The 17,673-nt window shown below is 36.0% G+C and overlaps 1 protein-coding gene across 1 annotated transcript; it reads left to right on the top strand.

The window, feature by feature from the left end:
* The first annotated feature begins 447 nt into the window (after nucleotides 1-447).
* Nucleotides 448-1,107, top strand: LOC113279772 (transcription factor CAULIFLOWER-like). The gene is made up of 2 exons (XM_026528439.1): nucleotides 448-646; nucleotides 926-1,107. The coding sequence occupies exons 1-2, from the start codon at nucleotides 448-450 to the stop codon at nucleotides 1,105-1,107; spliced, it is 381 nt and encodes a 126-aa protein (XP_026384224.1).
* The last annotated feature ends 16,566 nt before the right edge of the window (nucleotides 1,108-17,673 follow it).

Raw genomic sequence — 17,673 nt, 5'->3', positions numbered from 1 at the left:
ATTCAATATAAAGTAGGTGAAAATATAGTTTTGCAACTGAAACATTGGTGTGTATGATAGAAACCACGCATAGGGCACATGGCAAAAGCTTAAAAGGGATTGTTTCTCTCGTAGTACATATATATAGTACACAATGTCTAAAACTGGCATGCCAAACAGAGCCTTACAGTTCTGCATCTTGCAAAAAGTATGTTTTCCAAAAAATTGAGGAGGAAGGTGGAGAAAAAGGAAAAACCTAGAGTATGTTTGTTATTATATTTTGTTTCAAGCTTCTTATCAACTTTGATTCACGTTATTGTTGTGATATTGGATTGTTATCATACTTGGGTTTCTTTGCCTTCTTCTTTTTAGTAACGGCAATGATATACTAGGATTTTTTTCTTTACCTTGTTTTGTCATTTGCTCCTAAGTCCTACCTTTATAAGAATCAAAGAAAAAGAAGAGAGAATGGGAAAAAGAGGTAGAGTACAGCTGAAGAGGATAGAAAACAAGATCGATAGACAAGTTACTTTCTCAAAGAGAAAGCCTGGTTTGATTAAGAAAGCTAATAAAATTTCTGTTTTACATGATGCTGAAGTTGCTCCGATTTTTTTTTCACCGAAAGGAGAACTATTTGAATACCCTACCGATGCTTGTTACCTACTCGGTACTCTATCTACTTATTTCCTCGATCTATCCTATTTATCCCAAGTATGCAATGTTAATAGATAGAGAAAAGTAGTACTGTAATGTTATGTTTTCTTCATGATCTAATGCGATAATTTAAATTATGTATCGAAATTTTGTATAAATAATTGATCAGTTAAACGATATAAAGATTACCACACATGGCTTTAACTTTTAAGCTGATCATCACAAAACAAAAAGAAGATGAGTCTTTATTTGAGTGTTTATATTGTTACTGGGTTTATGTTTGGAGATCTAGTGATAATTCATTCTCGAGTTGCTCATTCCAGTGATACTGATGAGGATCTCCCTGAAGAGTCCAAAGATGATGAGGATTCGTCATCAGGAGATAGTGAAACATCCCCTGCGTCGTCAGGCAGCAGCTGCAGCGAACGATATGAAGAAGATGAAGAAGACTGGAGTTACAATGAGGAAGACTAATTAGGTTCTCCTTTGGGGTATGGAGGGAAGCCGAATTTTCATACTTTGCACAAAGTTTGAATATGATTAGAAAGTTTTTCCCCAAATGGATACCTCTATGCTTACTCCTTCTCTTTTGAATCTTGCTGTTGATGTTGGTAAACAGTTTCTTGGTGGTGTTCTCTTTTCGGCCGGCTTTGGTAAGTGAACTTTTTGTTTCTTTTTGTGGGTAGCAGGTGTTGGAATTGTTTTTTGTGAAGATGATAGTGGTAGGTATATGTTTATTTTGGTCAGTGATAGTTTGGTCTTGAGATCTTTGATTGTAAGTATGGTTTCTGTGTGAAATGGTAGTATTTGTGGAGACAATGTTGAGGTTGTTGTTTTGGGAATCCAGTGGTGTCTGTAAATGTGGTTTTCTGGGGATGGAGATGAGAATGAGTCCTGGTACTTTGGTTTGTAAAAATGATGAACAAGGTGTTGTTGTGTGTTGAACTTTCTTTGTTTTGATTAGTGTTGTTAATGTTCTTTCTTTCCTGAGAGTAATTGGTACCGAAATATTGGATGAAATTGCACAATTTGATATTGATATTGATGAGAAAAATTAGAAAGTTGGTGATAGTAAGGCGATTGCTAGGATGAAATTGAAAATGCATCAGAGAATTAGACTTGAATGACGTCACGATGATGAAGCAGAGCTCTCTCCAACAGCAGAATTCAGTTTTAGATATGATGTTGTTGTTCTACAAGTTTTCCACACATAATTTACTCCAATGTTAAGAAAAGGTTATATAACTGAATCGTATCAGGAGAAAATAGAATCGAGGAAGAAGTAAATAAAATCGAAAAAGAATTATCAGCACATTTTCTATATTCCATAATCAGATATCAGTTCTTGGATTATAATTGCAAGGTCACATCATTGGTTCGTCCATTTCCATGTCTCCTTGCTCGGATCATTCCAGAAGTGGTTTAAGAGGATGTTTTTTAAAATACTAATGGAAATATTACCAGATGAAAAAAATATTTGAGTTTCTGGATGCGTATGGTTGTTGCACGAGCCGCGAAAAATAATAACAAGAAGCTCCACAAGAAATCTACATATAACATAGATATTTTACAACAATATGCAACTTACTACATTAAGTCGCCCATCCAACTGGTGTTAGCATGAACCAGCCCGCGAGTATGTGCCGAGTTCTTCCTTTGCTTTGAGAGATCAGAACTTGAGTCAAGATGCAAGAAAAGACGACAGGTGATTAATATTCCAATATAGAAAAATTAGCCAGCATGAGTGACGCATTTTTAGAACAGACGTGGGTTGCATATGTTAAGTTAATAATCCTTCATTGTTAACCAGCTGACTCTTTCTTATCAATTACATTAGTTTTCGGATTTTAGACGTTGTTCGAATTCATAAGCTTGCAATGGATACACACAATCAACAAGCTACAGTCAGGAGGGGCCCAGAGAAATAAAATTATCAGTATGCATATCGAGGGATTGGCAGGACGGCAGGTCAGTATAAATGGAAGAAAAAGAAACTCTTAATCGTGCTCATCACGATTGCATGTAGAAAAAATTAAATTACGACATCCATTATGAGACTAGCCCGTGCATTAATGCATGGGCATAAAAATCCGTGTTTCAATTATATAACAAAATATAATGCGGAAAAGAAATAACACAGACATCAGAATTTTGTTAACGAGAAAATCGCAAATGCAGAGAAATCCCGGGACCTAGTCCAGATCTAACATCAAACTGTATTAAGTCGCAACAGACACTAGCCTACTACCAATTAACTTCGGACTAGATTATAGTTGAACCCTAATCAATCTCACACTGATTCAAGGTACAGTTACGATCCTTACGTCTCTGATCCCAGCAGGATACTATGCACTTGATTCCCTTAGTTGATCTCACCCACAACCAAGAGTTGCTACGACCCAAAGTCGAAGACTTGATAGACAAATTTGTCTCATACAGAAAAGTATATAGGATTGAATAAATCTATCTCCCACAGAAATACGCAAGAGTTTTTGTTCCGTCTTTTAATAAATCAAAGTGAACAGGAACCAATTGATAAACCGGACTTATATTCCTGAAGAACATCCTAGTATTATCAATCACCTCATAATAAACTTAATCGACTAGCAAAACAAGTTATTGTGGAATCACAAACGATGAGACGAAGGTGTTTGTGGTTACTTTTCTATCTTGGCTATCAGAAATATAAAATCTCGAGCCAAATATTTCAATTGTACTCAACACGATAGAAACAGCAAGATCAAATCACGCAACTACAAAGATAATAGTTGGGTCTGGCTTCACAATCCCAATGAAGTCTTCAAGTCGTTAACCTACAGGGTCTCGAAAAGAAACCTAAGGTTAAAGGAGAATCGACTCTAGTTATGCAACTAGTAACACACATGAGGTGTGGGGATTAGGTTTCCCAGTTGCTAGAGTTCTTCTTTATATAGTTTTCAAATCAGGGTTTGCAATCCAAGTTACCTTGGTAACAAAGCATTCAATAATCACCGTTAGATGAAAAACCTGATTCAACCAAGCTAATATCTTTCAACCGTTAGATCGAACTTAGCTTGTTACACACAATGAAATTTACTCTCATTTAGGTCTACGTAACCATACCTAATCGTGTACACCATGTTGGTTCACAAATAGTTAACCGAGGTTAGCCATATGATTACTCTCATATCAACCTTATTCATCTCAATCATAACTAGTTCAAATGACTCAAATAAAATTAGTTAAAGAGTTGTTCAATTGTTATAGAAAACACAATTGAAATCAAATCGGTTTGATTCACTTGAATCAATCATGAACATTATATCCATGGTTTGCAAAGATTGCATTCCTTATGATTTAAATTTTTAAGTTCATGAACTGACCGATTTGACAAAGTAACCAGCTTAAATATGCGTAGTTAAGCAACCAGATTTGAGTTTGTTAAGTTTCCAAACTCAGCAGAAATTTTCGGTTCGAAAACTTCCGCTGGTATGCGTACGGGTGCGCATACTTAAGGTGACTAGTTTAGGAGTTTGTAATTCCCAAACTCAACATATATTTTCGGTTCGAAAACTTCCGCCAGTATGCGTACAAGTACGCATACTTATCTTTTCTCCTTCACCAATTTGGTATACATTCTCAACTCTTTATTTCAATCATTGAAACATTCTTCTATAATGACAATATCCGTTTTCACACAATATTAGCCTAAAGAAATTTTCAAGATATTGAAATAGTAATTATCGAAACATTAAAATCCTACATCAAATGATTGTATCACACAAACCATGTAAGATGTTACTCGGAAATTTTCTCATGATATAAGATGAACTTGGTCGAAGCGAAAGCTTACATAACACATATTTCGAGAAATATGTAAGCGAGATATACTCATCTCGAAATATCAAATGTGTATAGAGAAAACTATATTGCAATACGACTTATGTCTCAATATATGAGATAGTAGAAATAGACTTTCCAAGTGATAGATGAGATCAAGTATCCACATACCTTTTTCCAAAGAAGTTCCACAAGCTCCCCTTAGTAGTTCTTCGTCTTCAAATGATAAACTCTGTGAAATCTAATCTCAACTACACTATCTATGTTCTAGTCCGAGACATCTATAAATAGGTTAGAAATCAAGACTTATAGTTTTGATCACTAACATTGACAAACATGCTTGAGATAGCAACGCATGCGAGTTCGACCGAGCAGTGCTCTAACAATTTGCATGCGGAATTGATAATATGAATGTTTTGTTATGTATGGGTAAGTAAATTAGTGAGTTTAGGTATACGTTGGGAGGAGAATTAGAGGGATGGGAAGTATGATCAGTTGCAGAAAATCGGTGTTTTTCCTTATTTCGGTCATAAATAGAGGACGATATTTATTTCTGGTCTAATTAAAACAGGAAAACAGTGAGATGTATACCTTAATCACGCAGTGCATATCCTCAATTTTCTCCTTAATTATGATGGTCGTTTTTGTAACGTTTCTTTGTCTAGAAACGGACCACCGGGAGGACAGAAAATCTAAACCAACGTTGAATTAGGTGAGCTCGGTAATAGTACCTTAGTAGAAAGATACCTGATCAAGATTTTTAACTCTTCGTGCTTACATTTAATATTAAACACGGTCAAGAACGCTACTTTCTGTGCTTACATTTCCAAGGCTAAACCGCTGCTCCATCCATTAATATCTCATCTTTCACAGCAAAGAGTCCCAATTTACAGGGAAAGCAAAGTTTTTGATTATACTATTCATGACATCAATGAGTGAATAAGATCTGATGTCCCCATAAAATTCAAGCCACCACGATTATCGATCATATTTATATGGACGAAAAGATAGTCTTGATCTGGATCAAGAGTTCTCAAATGTTCCCAAGAATGCTAAATTTGTTATGGATGAAAACATGGTTCATTTTTCATGGGGACATGAAGGTACGACTATTAAGATAATTTTAAATTATGGGAATTATTCTTTGTATTACTCGAAAAAGGACCTAAATATGTTTGTTCGTTGGGGTTTACACATTGTAACCTCAAATGCTCTAATGTTACTTGTGTTTTGCAGGTTGATGAGGGTTGGATTATTCGAATTAATTTTCGGTGAGTCATTTATTTATTTATTTATTTTCGATTGTTCCCTCTACGATGAGTATAATGGAAAGTTCTTTGTTGTTTGGGTTTTACACATTGTAACGACAAATGTTATAATGTTACTTATGTATTGTAGGTTGATGAAGGTTGGGTAATTTGATTTTTGTAAAGATGTGGTGCAAATAATTTCCTTTATTTTTCTTACAAATAAAAGATGAGTGTAAATGTAAGAGTTATAACAAGGTTTTAACATTTAATTGTCCACATTTTTTTTGGTGGGACATTATTTGTTTTAAATTAATGTGGAACTAATTACGAGAGTTATAAATGCATATATCCATAATGGAAGTTGGTTACAACTCTTACATCTGTTAGATGTAAATGGTTGGGATGAAACTGAGATGGTCGGATCAACCGTTTGTCTTTGAAAATGTTATTCGTCCGTCGGTTGCTCAAAAACCCCTTCTGTTTTAATTACATGGATAATAACCATACTACAATCCTTCCATAATTCCCCTTTGAGTTGTACCACATTTATCACTATCAGTTAAGAGGATGATCTCATCACGTTCTCACACTATCTCAAACTTTCAACATCATTTTTGTGAATTAAGACCAAATCATATCGAATTTGTAACTAATGTTTTGGGGATATGATCATATTATGAAACTCTATTATATTCCTACCAAAAAAAGAAAGTATTTTGAGACGTATAACACCACAATCCACTACTTTGAAAGAGGGTCGTCGAAGACCAACGAATTTTTATCCATTGTAATGAAGATCGGTAGATTGTGAAGTTTATCATTTCAGAGTGCAATGTTTTTGTGTAGGTATGTAGAACTTTGTAGGAAAAACATAAACCCTAAATATTAGTTTCAAATTCGATACCATTTGTCTTTCATTTACAAAAAAGCGTCCAAAAGTGTAAGATAGTGCGAGAATAAAAGTACGAGGGCATCTTCCTCATCGGGTTGAATCAAAATGGCTTTTACTGTATTTGCTGGAGCTGGAAGTGGAATCATAGCCGCTGCTCGGTGATCTCGGTCTTGATTATTAGGCAGGACACTGTATTTGTATGGAAAATAGATGGAACCGGCCACCCCTTAAAGCTTATAGGTTTTTTTTTCTTCTTTTGAACGGGCACCTAACTCAGCTAGTCATCCCAAGTTTCTTGCGCTCCAGGAGGTCCCACGTTCGAGTCCCCAATGGCGTAATATTGCAGGAATTAACATGGAAGGTAGAGTTAGCTTTCCCCCCTTGTGACACAATTTCAGCCCCCATCCGCTTCGGCTTCCTTGGCTAGGTTACCCATGAGGCTCGCTGGTACGCTAGCACAACAACCTGTTCAATTAATGTAGTAGCATGTTGCTGGAGCTTCGCTTGTTAGGCTTCCAACTAGTTCATGTAACACTCTTTATCTAATCCAACAAGATGATAATTTAAACCAGATACTCAATTATCCTTTATTTTTGCCCCACTTTTTGATGATGTGGACTAATCTGGTGTGAGTATTAAAGAATAGAGCTCTCTCATTGATTCTGGCCCCACACAAGTAACAAAGTGAAAAATCTTTACACTTTTCTTAGACCTCCCAATAGGCTAACTTCTCCCACTTTTCGACAAGTTTTCCCACTTCTATATTCAACATCCAACTCAGGAAACATGTTCGAGAACTGCCCAACCCACGTCCATTCCACGTCTACAGGTAACTCAATCTATCTAAAACTTCTTCTTCAAATAATTTCTTCATGTCAATCTCTCCGCTCAATATCAATTCTCACTAAATCTTTCACCAACTAGATCCTGTCAACAACTGTTTGTTCCTGGTCGAAGGCATTCCTACATATTAATGTTCAACAATCTTCAAAGTGTTGGGGCTCGATTAGGTTGGTAAGGTTCCTTGATAATACTTTAAATTTTATTAAAATTAATGGCTTCATTTATTATTTGGTAAGCGATTTCGTTTTGAAACGTATTCCGAGTGACTGCCGTTAAAATTTCATCGGTTACAGGGCTTTATGTACGAAACGGGTTCGGGAATAAACATTATGTTCATTCTATGGATCTCCAATGTAAGTTTATCAGTGTTATGAAGTTGAGGAATAGATAAAAGGAGTAGTTGTTAAGTGTTATTTGGTGTTTAATTAGAAATTTCTTATTTGATATTTTTCTAAGTTTTTCTTTTGGATATACACGAATTGATTGAGATGCCTTATATCAAAACATTTTATTTTTGAAGAACCAATTATATAAGGAGGAGACATTCCATTGATGGTTTTAAAGATTTCCTAGACCAGGCTAACTGTCTATGAAGATATGGTGCTATTATCGAGGTCCCCATTTATTTATAGTTCTTACTTTAGGTTTCTGTCTATCATCCAAGCCAAGTAAGAAAGGTTTAAACTTTATATTCACAACTTGAAATTTTAGTTAGTAGTGGCGATCACAGCATTATATCTCGGGTTTGATAACGATGCCAATGTCATTTTTCAGATGTATCAGTTTACATTTTCAGATTATTGTATAATTGATGAAGGTTGATCACTTACACAAGCAAGCTACGTAGTTTCAAGTTTCCTCAAAACCATACTCCACTATAACTATAATCAATATTAGGTAATCATCATTAAACTCTCCATTGATTTATCAAGACTTAAGTCGGTTTACAAGATGGATACAAGTATTACAACAATCTTACTTGCTCCTAGATTTACTTTCTCTCTCCTGATTTCTTATCTAACACTCACCAAGATAACCCCCCCACAAGTAATAACCTCTCCTCTTTATATAAGACCTTACATAGTGGATGACATCTAAGAGATCCTTTATTTTCGGAATCTCTATGTGATACACTCGCTCATGTACAATCATTCGTTCTCGCACACACCATACTTCGCACAGATCTTCACACTTTACGCGTGACTTTGCTGATATCATCCATTACGTCATCTCAACCTTGATGTGTGCAATCTCCCTTGTTTAAGTTATATAGCCTTCACTTCGCATACTTACTAACTTGTGCGATATCTCACTCGTACATTCTGCCTCTTCTCATTTCGCTTATTCTACAGGGTGAGCGATATGAGAAACTCTCACCCTATATTATCGCATATGCTTGTCTTTTTACATTTTGCTTTGCCGACAATTTTCCGGAATTCAAGTTTATTTGTTTACACATGTTGATTTTCTTCTTTTTTACTGGTTCAACCGTTTGCAACCGGTCATATTCTTTTACCTATTTATTGATTCTTCGTGGAAAATAATCCTTTCCTCTTTCTTTCATCGACTGCAACTACACTTTTCTTTTATTCTCTCTCTTAATATCTACGTTATTTGGGCATTCCTTTTTCCCGCTGTTGTTCCTTTTTGCTGCTGCTACTGTTTTATCATCATGAATCCCGAATCAAAGTTTGTTTTCTTCTATCATGATTTATTGATTACAACTGTTACTTTTGGCTAACCCAATTCCCATACTGTTGCAGGAAAAGTTCTTCTCTAATTGCTCTTAGAATAACTTTTAAATCTTCTTCTGGTGTCGAGAGTAAAGAATCGCATAAGAGGAAGGCTTCGCATAACAAAGAAGTAAGAAATACCCAATTTTTTGTTAAAACAATATTGTTGCCTCTATTTCTTATCTATTTTGTTTTCGCAGACTTCGAATTCTGAGATGGGTGATGCCAAAAGACCTAAAACTAAGAAATCTCGCAAGCTTACTGTGATTAAGTCGAACCTCTTTATTCTTGATTTTTAATGTCGGAGATGTCACCCCTATAACAACAATTCAGCCTTTGCACACAAATTCTCTTGTTACTCCTGTAACAACTCAAACTCCTGAGGCAAATATTTCTATTTCTCCAGTTCAAGCTTCTGATGCGAATGCCTCTGTTACTTTTGAAGAACTTTTTTCTGAAAATGAACCTGCTGCTGATCAAGGATTAAAAGGTGCTTCCACTATTGCCTCTGCGAATGTATTGAATATGGATCAAACTTCCTCTTCGTTCATCAATACCGATTCTCAACCAATCCCTGCTGATTTGTCTATCCCTACATATTTCTCCATGCCTTCCCCTTTTATGTCTATTCCTTCTTCTTCATCTTCTCCTTTTTTACTAAATTCCCTTTCTCTGAGTAAGAAAGCTTTGGATAGTGTGAAGTCTGCTTCTCAAACTATATCTGATATTATAATTCTGCTCAATCTTTAACCAATGATCCTTGCAAACTTCACATATGTTCAGCTTTGAGTAAGCTTATGTGCGAATTCCCTTCTGATAGAGCTACAAGGAATGAGATCCTCTCTCAAATTGATCCTAGTTTCCACGTTGCTCTAGATGTCTTGGTAACTATCTCTTATATATTAACTTTATCTTCGTTCATGTTATTTTAATTATGACCTCTTAATCTCTTAACTTTATCTTCTTTCTTCTTTAGGACTCTCATCGTCGCATGATTTTAGCTGAAGAGAATTTTGAATATAGTTGTTCCTAGCTGGAACTTTCGCAACAGAATGCTTCTTTAGAAAAGGAAGTCAGTAGACTAAAAGGGGAACTCCAGGAAGTGCAAAAGTTGAGAGGAGAACTCGAAGTTGCGAATTTTGATGCCGAGAATCTTCGTAGTGAAAATCGAAATCTTAGAGGTATTTATCATCATATCCAAGTTGCTTGTTGTACTCTATTATACATTTCTTCCCCTTTCCACATTTTTGTAAATTTCTCCGTGCATTTATTAAGATTTAAACCAGAAGCGAATATGGGAAAGATATTGCAGACTCAACTAGATCAATTGTCTAACCATCATTCCTATTCACTTGATCAGATTAACAATATAACCCATGAAAATAATCTTCTCATTTAAGAAATAGAAGAATTAAATAATCAAATATCCCAATTTTCTAAATTGTCATGCGAAGCTGATCTGGTACACGAAACTTTATCAGAAGAAAATCGTATTCTTTCTAAGGAGAAGCGTTCTTTCTTGAAGAAGGATGCGATGTTTTCGCACCAATATTCAATTCTTCATGAAATAAAAGAGAACCAAGCGCGAACTCTTCGCTCGTTAAAGGAGTAATATGAGACATCGTTTAAGGAGTTAAAGTCCCAGAATGAAAAAATTATCCAAAGAAAAATAAATCTGACTGTGAATAAGAATCATCTTCAAGAACAATATGATCATCTAAAGCATTCCCACGATGTCCTTAAGAAAAAGAATAAGTCTCTCTCTGCTGAAGAAAATAAGATTCGATCCCGTTTTCGTGATTCAGTTGGTGATGAGTTTGACAAGACTATAGAAAATATGAAGGATAATACCCTTGCTCTTTCTAACTTCTGCGAAGGTAGTCAGCTATAGTTGACTGCCTCATTATTATTTAGTCATTTCTTCGCATCTTATTGATGTAGATTTTTTATTTAATATCATTTATTACTCTTCGCAGATTCTGAAAGATTGCATCAATCCACTGTTACCCAATTGAGATCTGATTTATCCAAGGCTCGCAAAGAATGTACGAACCTGGAGCTTTCTCTTTATGCTTCTCGTGGCAGAGCGCGAAGAAGACTCGCATATCAACAAAAAAAATTGGAGATCAATGCTAGAAACCTTGAAAGAGGAGTTATTCGCAAGGCTCATGCCAATTATCAATCTGTAATCAATGGAATTCTTCTAAGCAACTCTCTTCCTGCAGTAAAGCTCCCTTCTCTTACCATAGGCGAAGATGAAGAATATTCCGAAGCAGACAGTGATTATGACTTTGTGAGTGACGATGAAAGAGAGAAAGAGGGTGAAGAAGATCATCTTGAGAAGGACAAGCATGTGAGCGAAACCAATGCTGAAATTGAGGATCCTAGGCCCAGTATGGATGCTGAAAAATCCTTGGTTGAGAAAAATGTCGTTGTTGAGCATTCTTAATTTTCTTTTCATCCAGATTTCCCTTCTTTGTTTCAATGTACTTATGTTTTAAACTTGTTTGTTACAAGAAAGATAATATTTCGCTACTTCAATTCCCATACTTGCCTCTTATTATATTTCTTGTATGAAACAAGTGTACGATATTATGTCTTTGAATTACCTGCAAAATGATAATTAGCTTATATAATTTTTCTTGTGAGGTCTTATTTTTCCTTCCTATGTAAAGGTCTTAGCTTGCCTTATTTATGTGCGATCGCAGGCAGTCTTTACACTGTAGTGTATCGATCCATTGATCTGGTCTTACCTTTTTCTTGTATTATTACCTCTTCAGGTTTTATCGCATAAATATGACAAGTCTTAATACTCCAGTGAGTAAAAAGTCTCATGACATTTACGTCTTTTGACACAATTCAGCTCCCTAATGGAGGGTGTCGTCCTTACCTTCGCCTCTGATTTCCCCTTCAAGGAAGCTTACCTCTACTGGGTTAAGGTTATGGATCTTTCCATCCGGTAATTCAACAACCAGTTGATTTCACAATCTCGCATACACTACCGACAAGGTTTATGGTTGCGAGACTGCACCCTAGGTGGGGTATCTTCGAACCGAGTGCATCATAGTCAGGACTTTTCAAGAGTGGCAAGGTACGCTCCAGACGCCCCGGGAAATCTTGACTCAACCGGGTACCTCGGCGCCCTGATCGAGTTTCTACACTCCTTGAGAGAGACTTTCTCACCTTAGGCTCTCAATCTAAGATTATTATCTTAGACTGAAAATTTAAGGTATCTCTCCCGGATGGGCATTTTCGTTTATTCTCACCCCAAATCTCCACAACTCAAGTTCCATGGTCGGTGTTTCTTTCCCTTGAGGCATGCTTTCTAGGTTTCTCCAACTATGACGTGCGATAGGTCTTATTTTTATATATTCTTTTGCCTCTTGCATGTATGCGAACTAGGTTGCACGCCACATTCGGATTCCTAGTCTATCTGATAATAAATATCATTTCTGTTGCCTTATATCAAGGTCTTATTTTGCTTTTAAGAAAAATTTCTTAATTTTGAATGAAATATGCGCATTCATTTATTAGATTCGATGTTACATCCTTGCTTAACTTTGTATCTGTCCGATTTATCTCGCAATCTCCTATGGATAATACTTCTTTAAGTATAGCCTATTCCAAGGTCGGTCTAATTTACGACCTGTATCTCTTCCCTCTGGATCCATTAACTGATAATCTCCATTTCCAACTACCCGTTTTATCATGTAAGGTCCATCCCACTTCTTTTCTAACTTCCCATCTCCTCCTTTCTGGTAAATTGGAATTTCGCGTAATACTAATTCACCTGGCTGAAACTCTCTTATTTTAACACGCTTATTGTATTCTCGGGCTAGTCTTCTTTGATAATTTTCCATATGTTGTAAAGCGACTTCTCTTGTTTCTTCTAGATCATCCAGTTTTGTTAAAATTAGATCTGTGTTTATATTCTTCTCCCAGGCTTCTTTCTTTGTGGTAGGAATAATGACTTCTGTTGGTAACACTTCCTCTACCCCATATGTCAAACAGAAAGGTGACATTCATGTTGCTTCCCTCCTTGTTGTTCTGTAAGCCCATGCTACATTATGCACTTCTTTGCACCACCCTTTATTATGCCCCTCTAATTTATTCTTCAAAGTCTCTGCGATCGTTTTGTTTGTTGCCTCTACTTGTCTGTTGCTTTGTGGGTATAAAGGAGTAGATTTTCCACTTTGAATTTTGAACGCATTAAGCAACATTTCTATATTTTCTCCCTCAAACTGTTTCCCGTTATCAGATAACAGCTGTGCAGGAATGCAAAATCTGCATATAATATTTTCAAATATGAATGTGAATATGTCCTTGTCTCGAATATGTTGAACCGCCTTTACCTCTACCCACTTTGTGAAGTACTCTGTTGTGACAATTAAGTATCTCTTTTGTCCTGTTCCTGGTATGAACGGTCCAACAATGTCTATTCCCCATTTTCCAAAGGGCCATACGTCTGTTAATGTACTTAACATTGCTCCGGGTGCATGTATCTTTTTTCCATGACGCTGACATTCTTCGCATCGTCTTGAGACTTGTTTTGCGTCTTCATGCATGTACGTCCAATAGTATCCTTGAATCTTTGCTCTGTATGCGAGTGACCTTCCTCCACTATGATTGCCAGCATCTCTATAGTGTAATTCCTTTAAGATTTCCATGCTTCTTTTCACGTAAGACATCCGATAGAAGGTCCAAGAAATGATCTTCTATAAATCACACCATCTCTTAATTCGTAATTTGTCGCACGACTTTTTAATTTATGAGCTTCTAACCTTTTTCTTGGTACTTCTCTTTTTTCTAAATACAAATGGATCTCAGTTCTCCAATCCTTATCTTCACTCACATTTTCCTCCTCCGTATCTTCTACTAGCATCACATCTGTTTGTTTTTCTTCACCTTTTTCTATAGATGGTAAAAGAAGTGTTTGTATTTTGATGTCCCTTGCAACCGGATCTACTAACATGGATGGTATGTAAGCCAATGCATCTGCGAGTCTATTGTCCTTTCTGCCTATATGTCTCCATCTTATTTTTGGAATTCGCACTGCTAACTCCATAACCAGCTTCCTGTATGTTTGTAAAGATAGTTCATTTGTACTATATGTACCTTCTATCTGACGAATTACCAACTGGGAATCACTAGTTATTCGCGCATCTTCTATCTTCATTTCAATGGCTAGTTTTAGTGCATGCACCACTGCTTCTTATTCAGTTTCATTATTTGTGGATGCGAATTCCAACCTGAATGAGTAAGCCATTCGTGCTCCTGTTGATGAAATGAATACAATACCAATTCCATTCCTTTCTCCATTGTATGATCCATCGACTAATATCTCCCATCTATTTGGATTTCGATCAGTTAATAAGTCTTTAGGATTCCCATGTTCTTCATCCACTTCCATCATATCTTCTACATATTCATCTTTTCCTATTGGAACTCTGTGAGAACTTGAGATTTTGATGAAGATAAAATTTCATAACCAATTTCATAGTTTCCTAATTGTGTATTCCACCTTTCAACTCTCCCTGATCTTTTTGAATTCTTCATTGTGGCTTTAATTGGTACTCTTGTTAATACCTTTATCTTATGAGCTTGGAAATAAATGCGAAGCTTGAATGATGCATACACTAGTGCGAGAATTAATTTTTCAATTTTTGAATATTTTTTCTCTACTGAGTTGTATGTTTTACTTATATAATATATTGGTTTTTCTATTCCTTCATTCGAACGTAACAATACTTCACTTAATGCATGTGATTTTGATGCTAAATAGAGTAACAGTTCCTCTCCTGGCTTCGTCTTTCGCATAATGGATAAATTCACCAAGTAATTTTTTATGCTTTGTAATGATTTATCACATTCTTCTGTCCACTTAAATTTGGTTCCTTTCTTTAATATGTTGAAAAAGTGTTTACACTTATCCGAAGAACACGAGATAAACCTTCCCAACGATGCTATCAACCCATTTAGTTTTTGAACATCTTTCTCCGTTGCAGGGGGTGGCATATCTCTAACTGCCTGTACGTTTTCTGGATCAACTTCTATTCCTTTTTTGGATACTATGTAACCCAAAAATTTTCCTAATGATACACCAAAGACACATTTTTCTGGATTCACTTTGATATTGAACTGTCGCATCTGTTCAAATTTTTCTCGAAAATCGTCAACATGATCCTTCATATCTTTGCTCTTAATTAGCATGTCATCTACATAGACCTCTAATGTTTCATGTATCCACTTTTCAAATACTTTCTCTACCATTCTTTGATACGTCGCACCCGCATTCTTCAATCCAAACGGCTTTTTTCGTATAGCAGTATAAACCTCTTGGTGCGAAGAAAGCAGTATGTTCTTGATCTTCTTCAGCCAAAGGGATTTGATTATAGCCTTTATACCCATCCAGCATCGAGACTCTACCATTTCCCGATGCCGATTCTACCATTTTAGGGATATGTGGTAAAGGAAAACTGTCTTTAGGACACACTTTATTTAAATCTGTGAAGTCTATGCAGATCCTCATCCCCTTATTCTTTTTTGGTACAATTATCATGTTTGCTATCCATTCTGGATATTTTGCTGGCCTTATAATTCCTGCATCCAGCATTTTCTACAACTTCGCTTCTATTTGAGGATGATAATCAATTGCAATATTCTGTATTCTTTGTTTGAACGGATTTACATTCTTATTAATGTCCAATTTATGGTATGCGACAGACGGATCTATTCCTGGCATTTCTTCCATACTCCATGCGAAGATATCGTTATATTCTCGCAAGATATTTATCGTTTTTTCTTCTTCTTCTTTATCCATTTTAGTTCCTACTCGTAATATCTTTGGCTTGTCTTCGGATCCAACGTTTATCTCTTTCGTTGGTTCAACTGCAGTGAAGTTTTCTTTTTGTTCTCCCATTGGTGTTGGTCCTTTAATTCCTTTAATCTGTTCACCTTCCTTCACTGGTATTTCACTTGGTATTCCTTTTCCCTCATTCGCTCTGATCATATATATCCGAAGCCCATCCTCCCTTTTTAGTTCTTTTGCTTTTCTCCATCGTTCTTTTTGCTTTTTTGCTCTTCCTTCATAATTTCGTACATCTATGCGATTGCAAATCTTCCCACTCATAACATCTCCTTTGATTTCACCTATACCATTTGGAATTAGGAAACTAATGCATTGATGCAATGTTGATGCTACAGCCATTATCACATGCACCCATGGCCTTCCTAATAACATGTTGTATGGTGATTCTATGTCAATCACACATAGTGTTATCTTTGTTTCTATTTCTCCCAGTAATATTCTCATCACAATTTCTCCTTTTGGTTTTGTGACTGCTTTATTGAATACATGTATATTATATGTTGGACGTGTCATCTCTGCATTTTGGTATCCCATTGCTTTGAATGTGCGATAAAATAAGATATCAACTCCGCTTCCTGTATCTATCAGCGTTCTATCAATCATCCATTCCTCTGATTTATTTTTGATCGCAAATTTTTTTCCTCGTTCAGCTGTAACTGTGATTACCAATGGATTAATTTGGTTTAGATTTTCTTCTGGGATTTCATCTGCGGCAAATGTAATCTCCACTTTTTCTCATTCTTTTAATGGAGACTCATTTTCTACCGTTTCCACCTTCTTTCCTTCGTGATTTCGCTTATGAATCCTTCCAGTTATTCCCGCTTGAAAATCCGCATCAGAGATTGATTCTTTGGTTATAGAATTACATTGCATATCCCTACCTCTTCTTTGTATTGTTACGACTCTTGCTTTTTTCATAGATTCTTTATTGTTCTTTCTTAGTTTTCCTTAAATCTTCAGATCTATCTTCTTTTTCAAGATTTTGTAAACTTTCTAACGGGATTTATCACCCGTCCCTGTTTCTAGCGCCAAAAATGTAGTTGCAAGTTTCCTCACAACCACACTCCACTATAACTATAATCAATATTAGATAATCATCATTAAACTCTTCATTGATTTATCAAGACTTAAGTAGGTTTACAAGATGGATACAAGTATTACAACAATCTTACTTGCTCCTAGATTTACTTTCTCTCTCCTGATTTCTTATCTAACACTCACCAAAAGAACCCCTCACAACTAATAACCTCTCCTCTTTATATAAGACCTTACATAGTGGATGACAGTTAAGAGATCCTTTATTTTCGGAATCTCTATGCGATACACTCGCTCATGTACAATCACTCGTTCTCGCACAGACCATACTTCGCACCGATCTTCACACTTTACTCGTGACTTTGTTGATATCATCCATTACGTCATCTCAATCTTGGCGTGTGCGATCTCCCTCGTTTAAGTTATATAGCCTTCACTTCGCATACTTACTAACATGTGCGATATATCACTCCTACAAGCTACACAACTGCACGGCTCGGAACATTTAGGTAATGTTATATTTCCACTTAGTTTTGGAAATATTCTTCGTAATGGTGCATAAATTTCCAAATTCATTAATTAACAGGATATGGATTGATA

This window comes from Papaver somniferum, chromosome 5, assembly GCF_003573695.1.
Source record: "Papaver somniferum cultivar HN1 chromosome 5, ASM357369v1, whole genome shotgun sequence".
NCBI lineage: Eukaryota > Viridiplantae > Streptophyta > Magnoliopsida > Ranunculales > Papaveraceae > Papaver > Papaver somniferum.
The sequence above is the reverse complement of the archived record's forward strand: the minus strand, read 5'-3'. Positions and strand labels throughout refer to the sequence as shown.

Coding starts and splice junctions, on each gene's coding strand:
- LOC113279772 (XM_026528439.1), top strand. CDS start 448: ATGGGAAAAAGAGGTAGAGTACAGCTGAAGAGGATAGAAAACAAGATC. Junction 647..925: donor CGATGCTTGTTACCTACTCG/GTACTCTATCTA, acceptor TTGGAGATCTAG/TGATAATTCATTCTCGAGTT.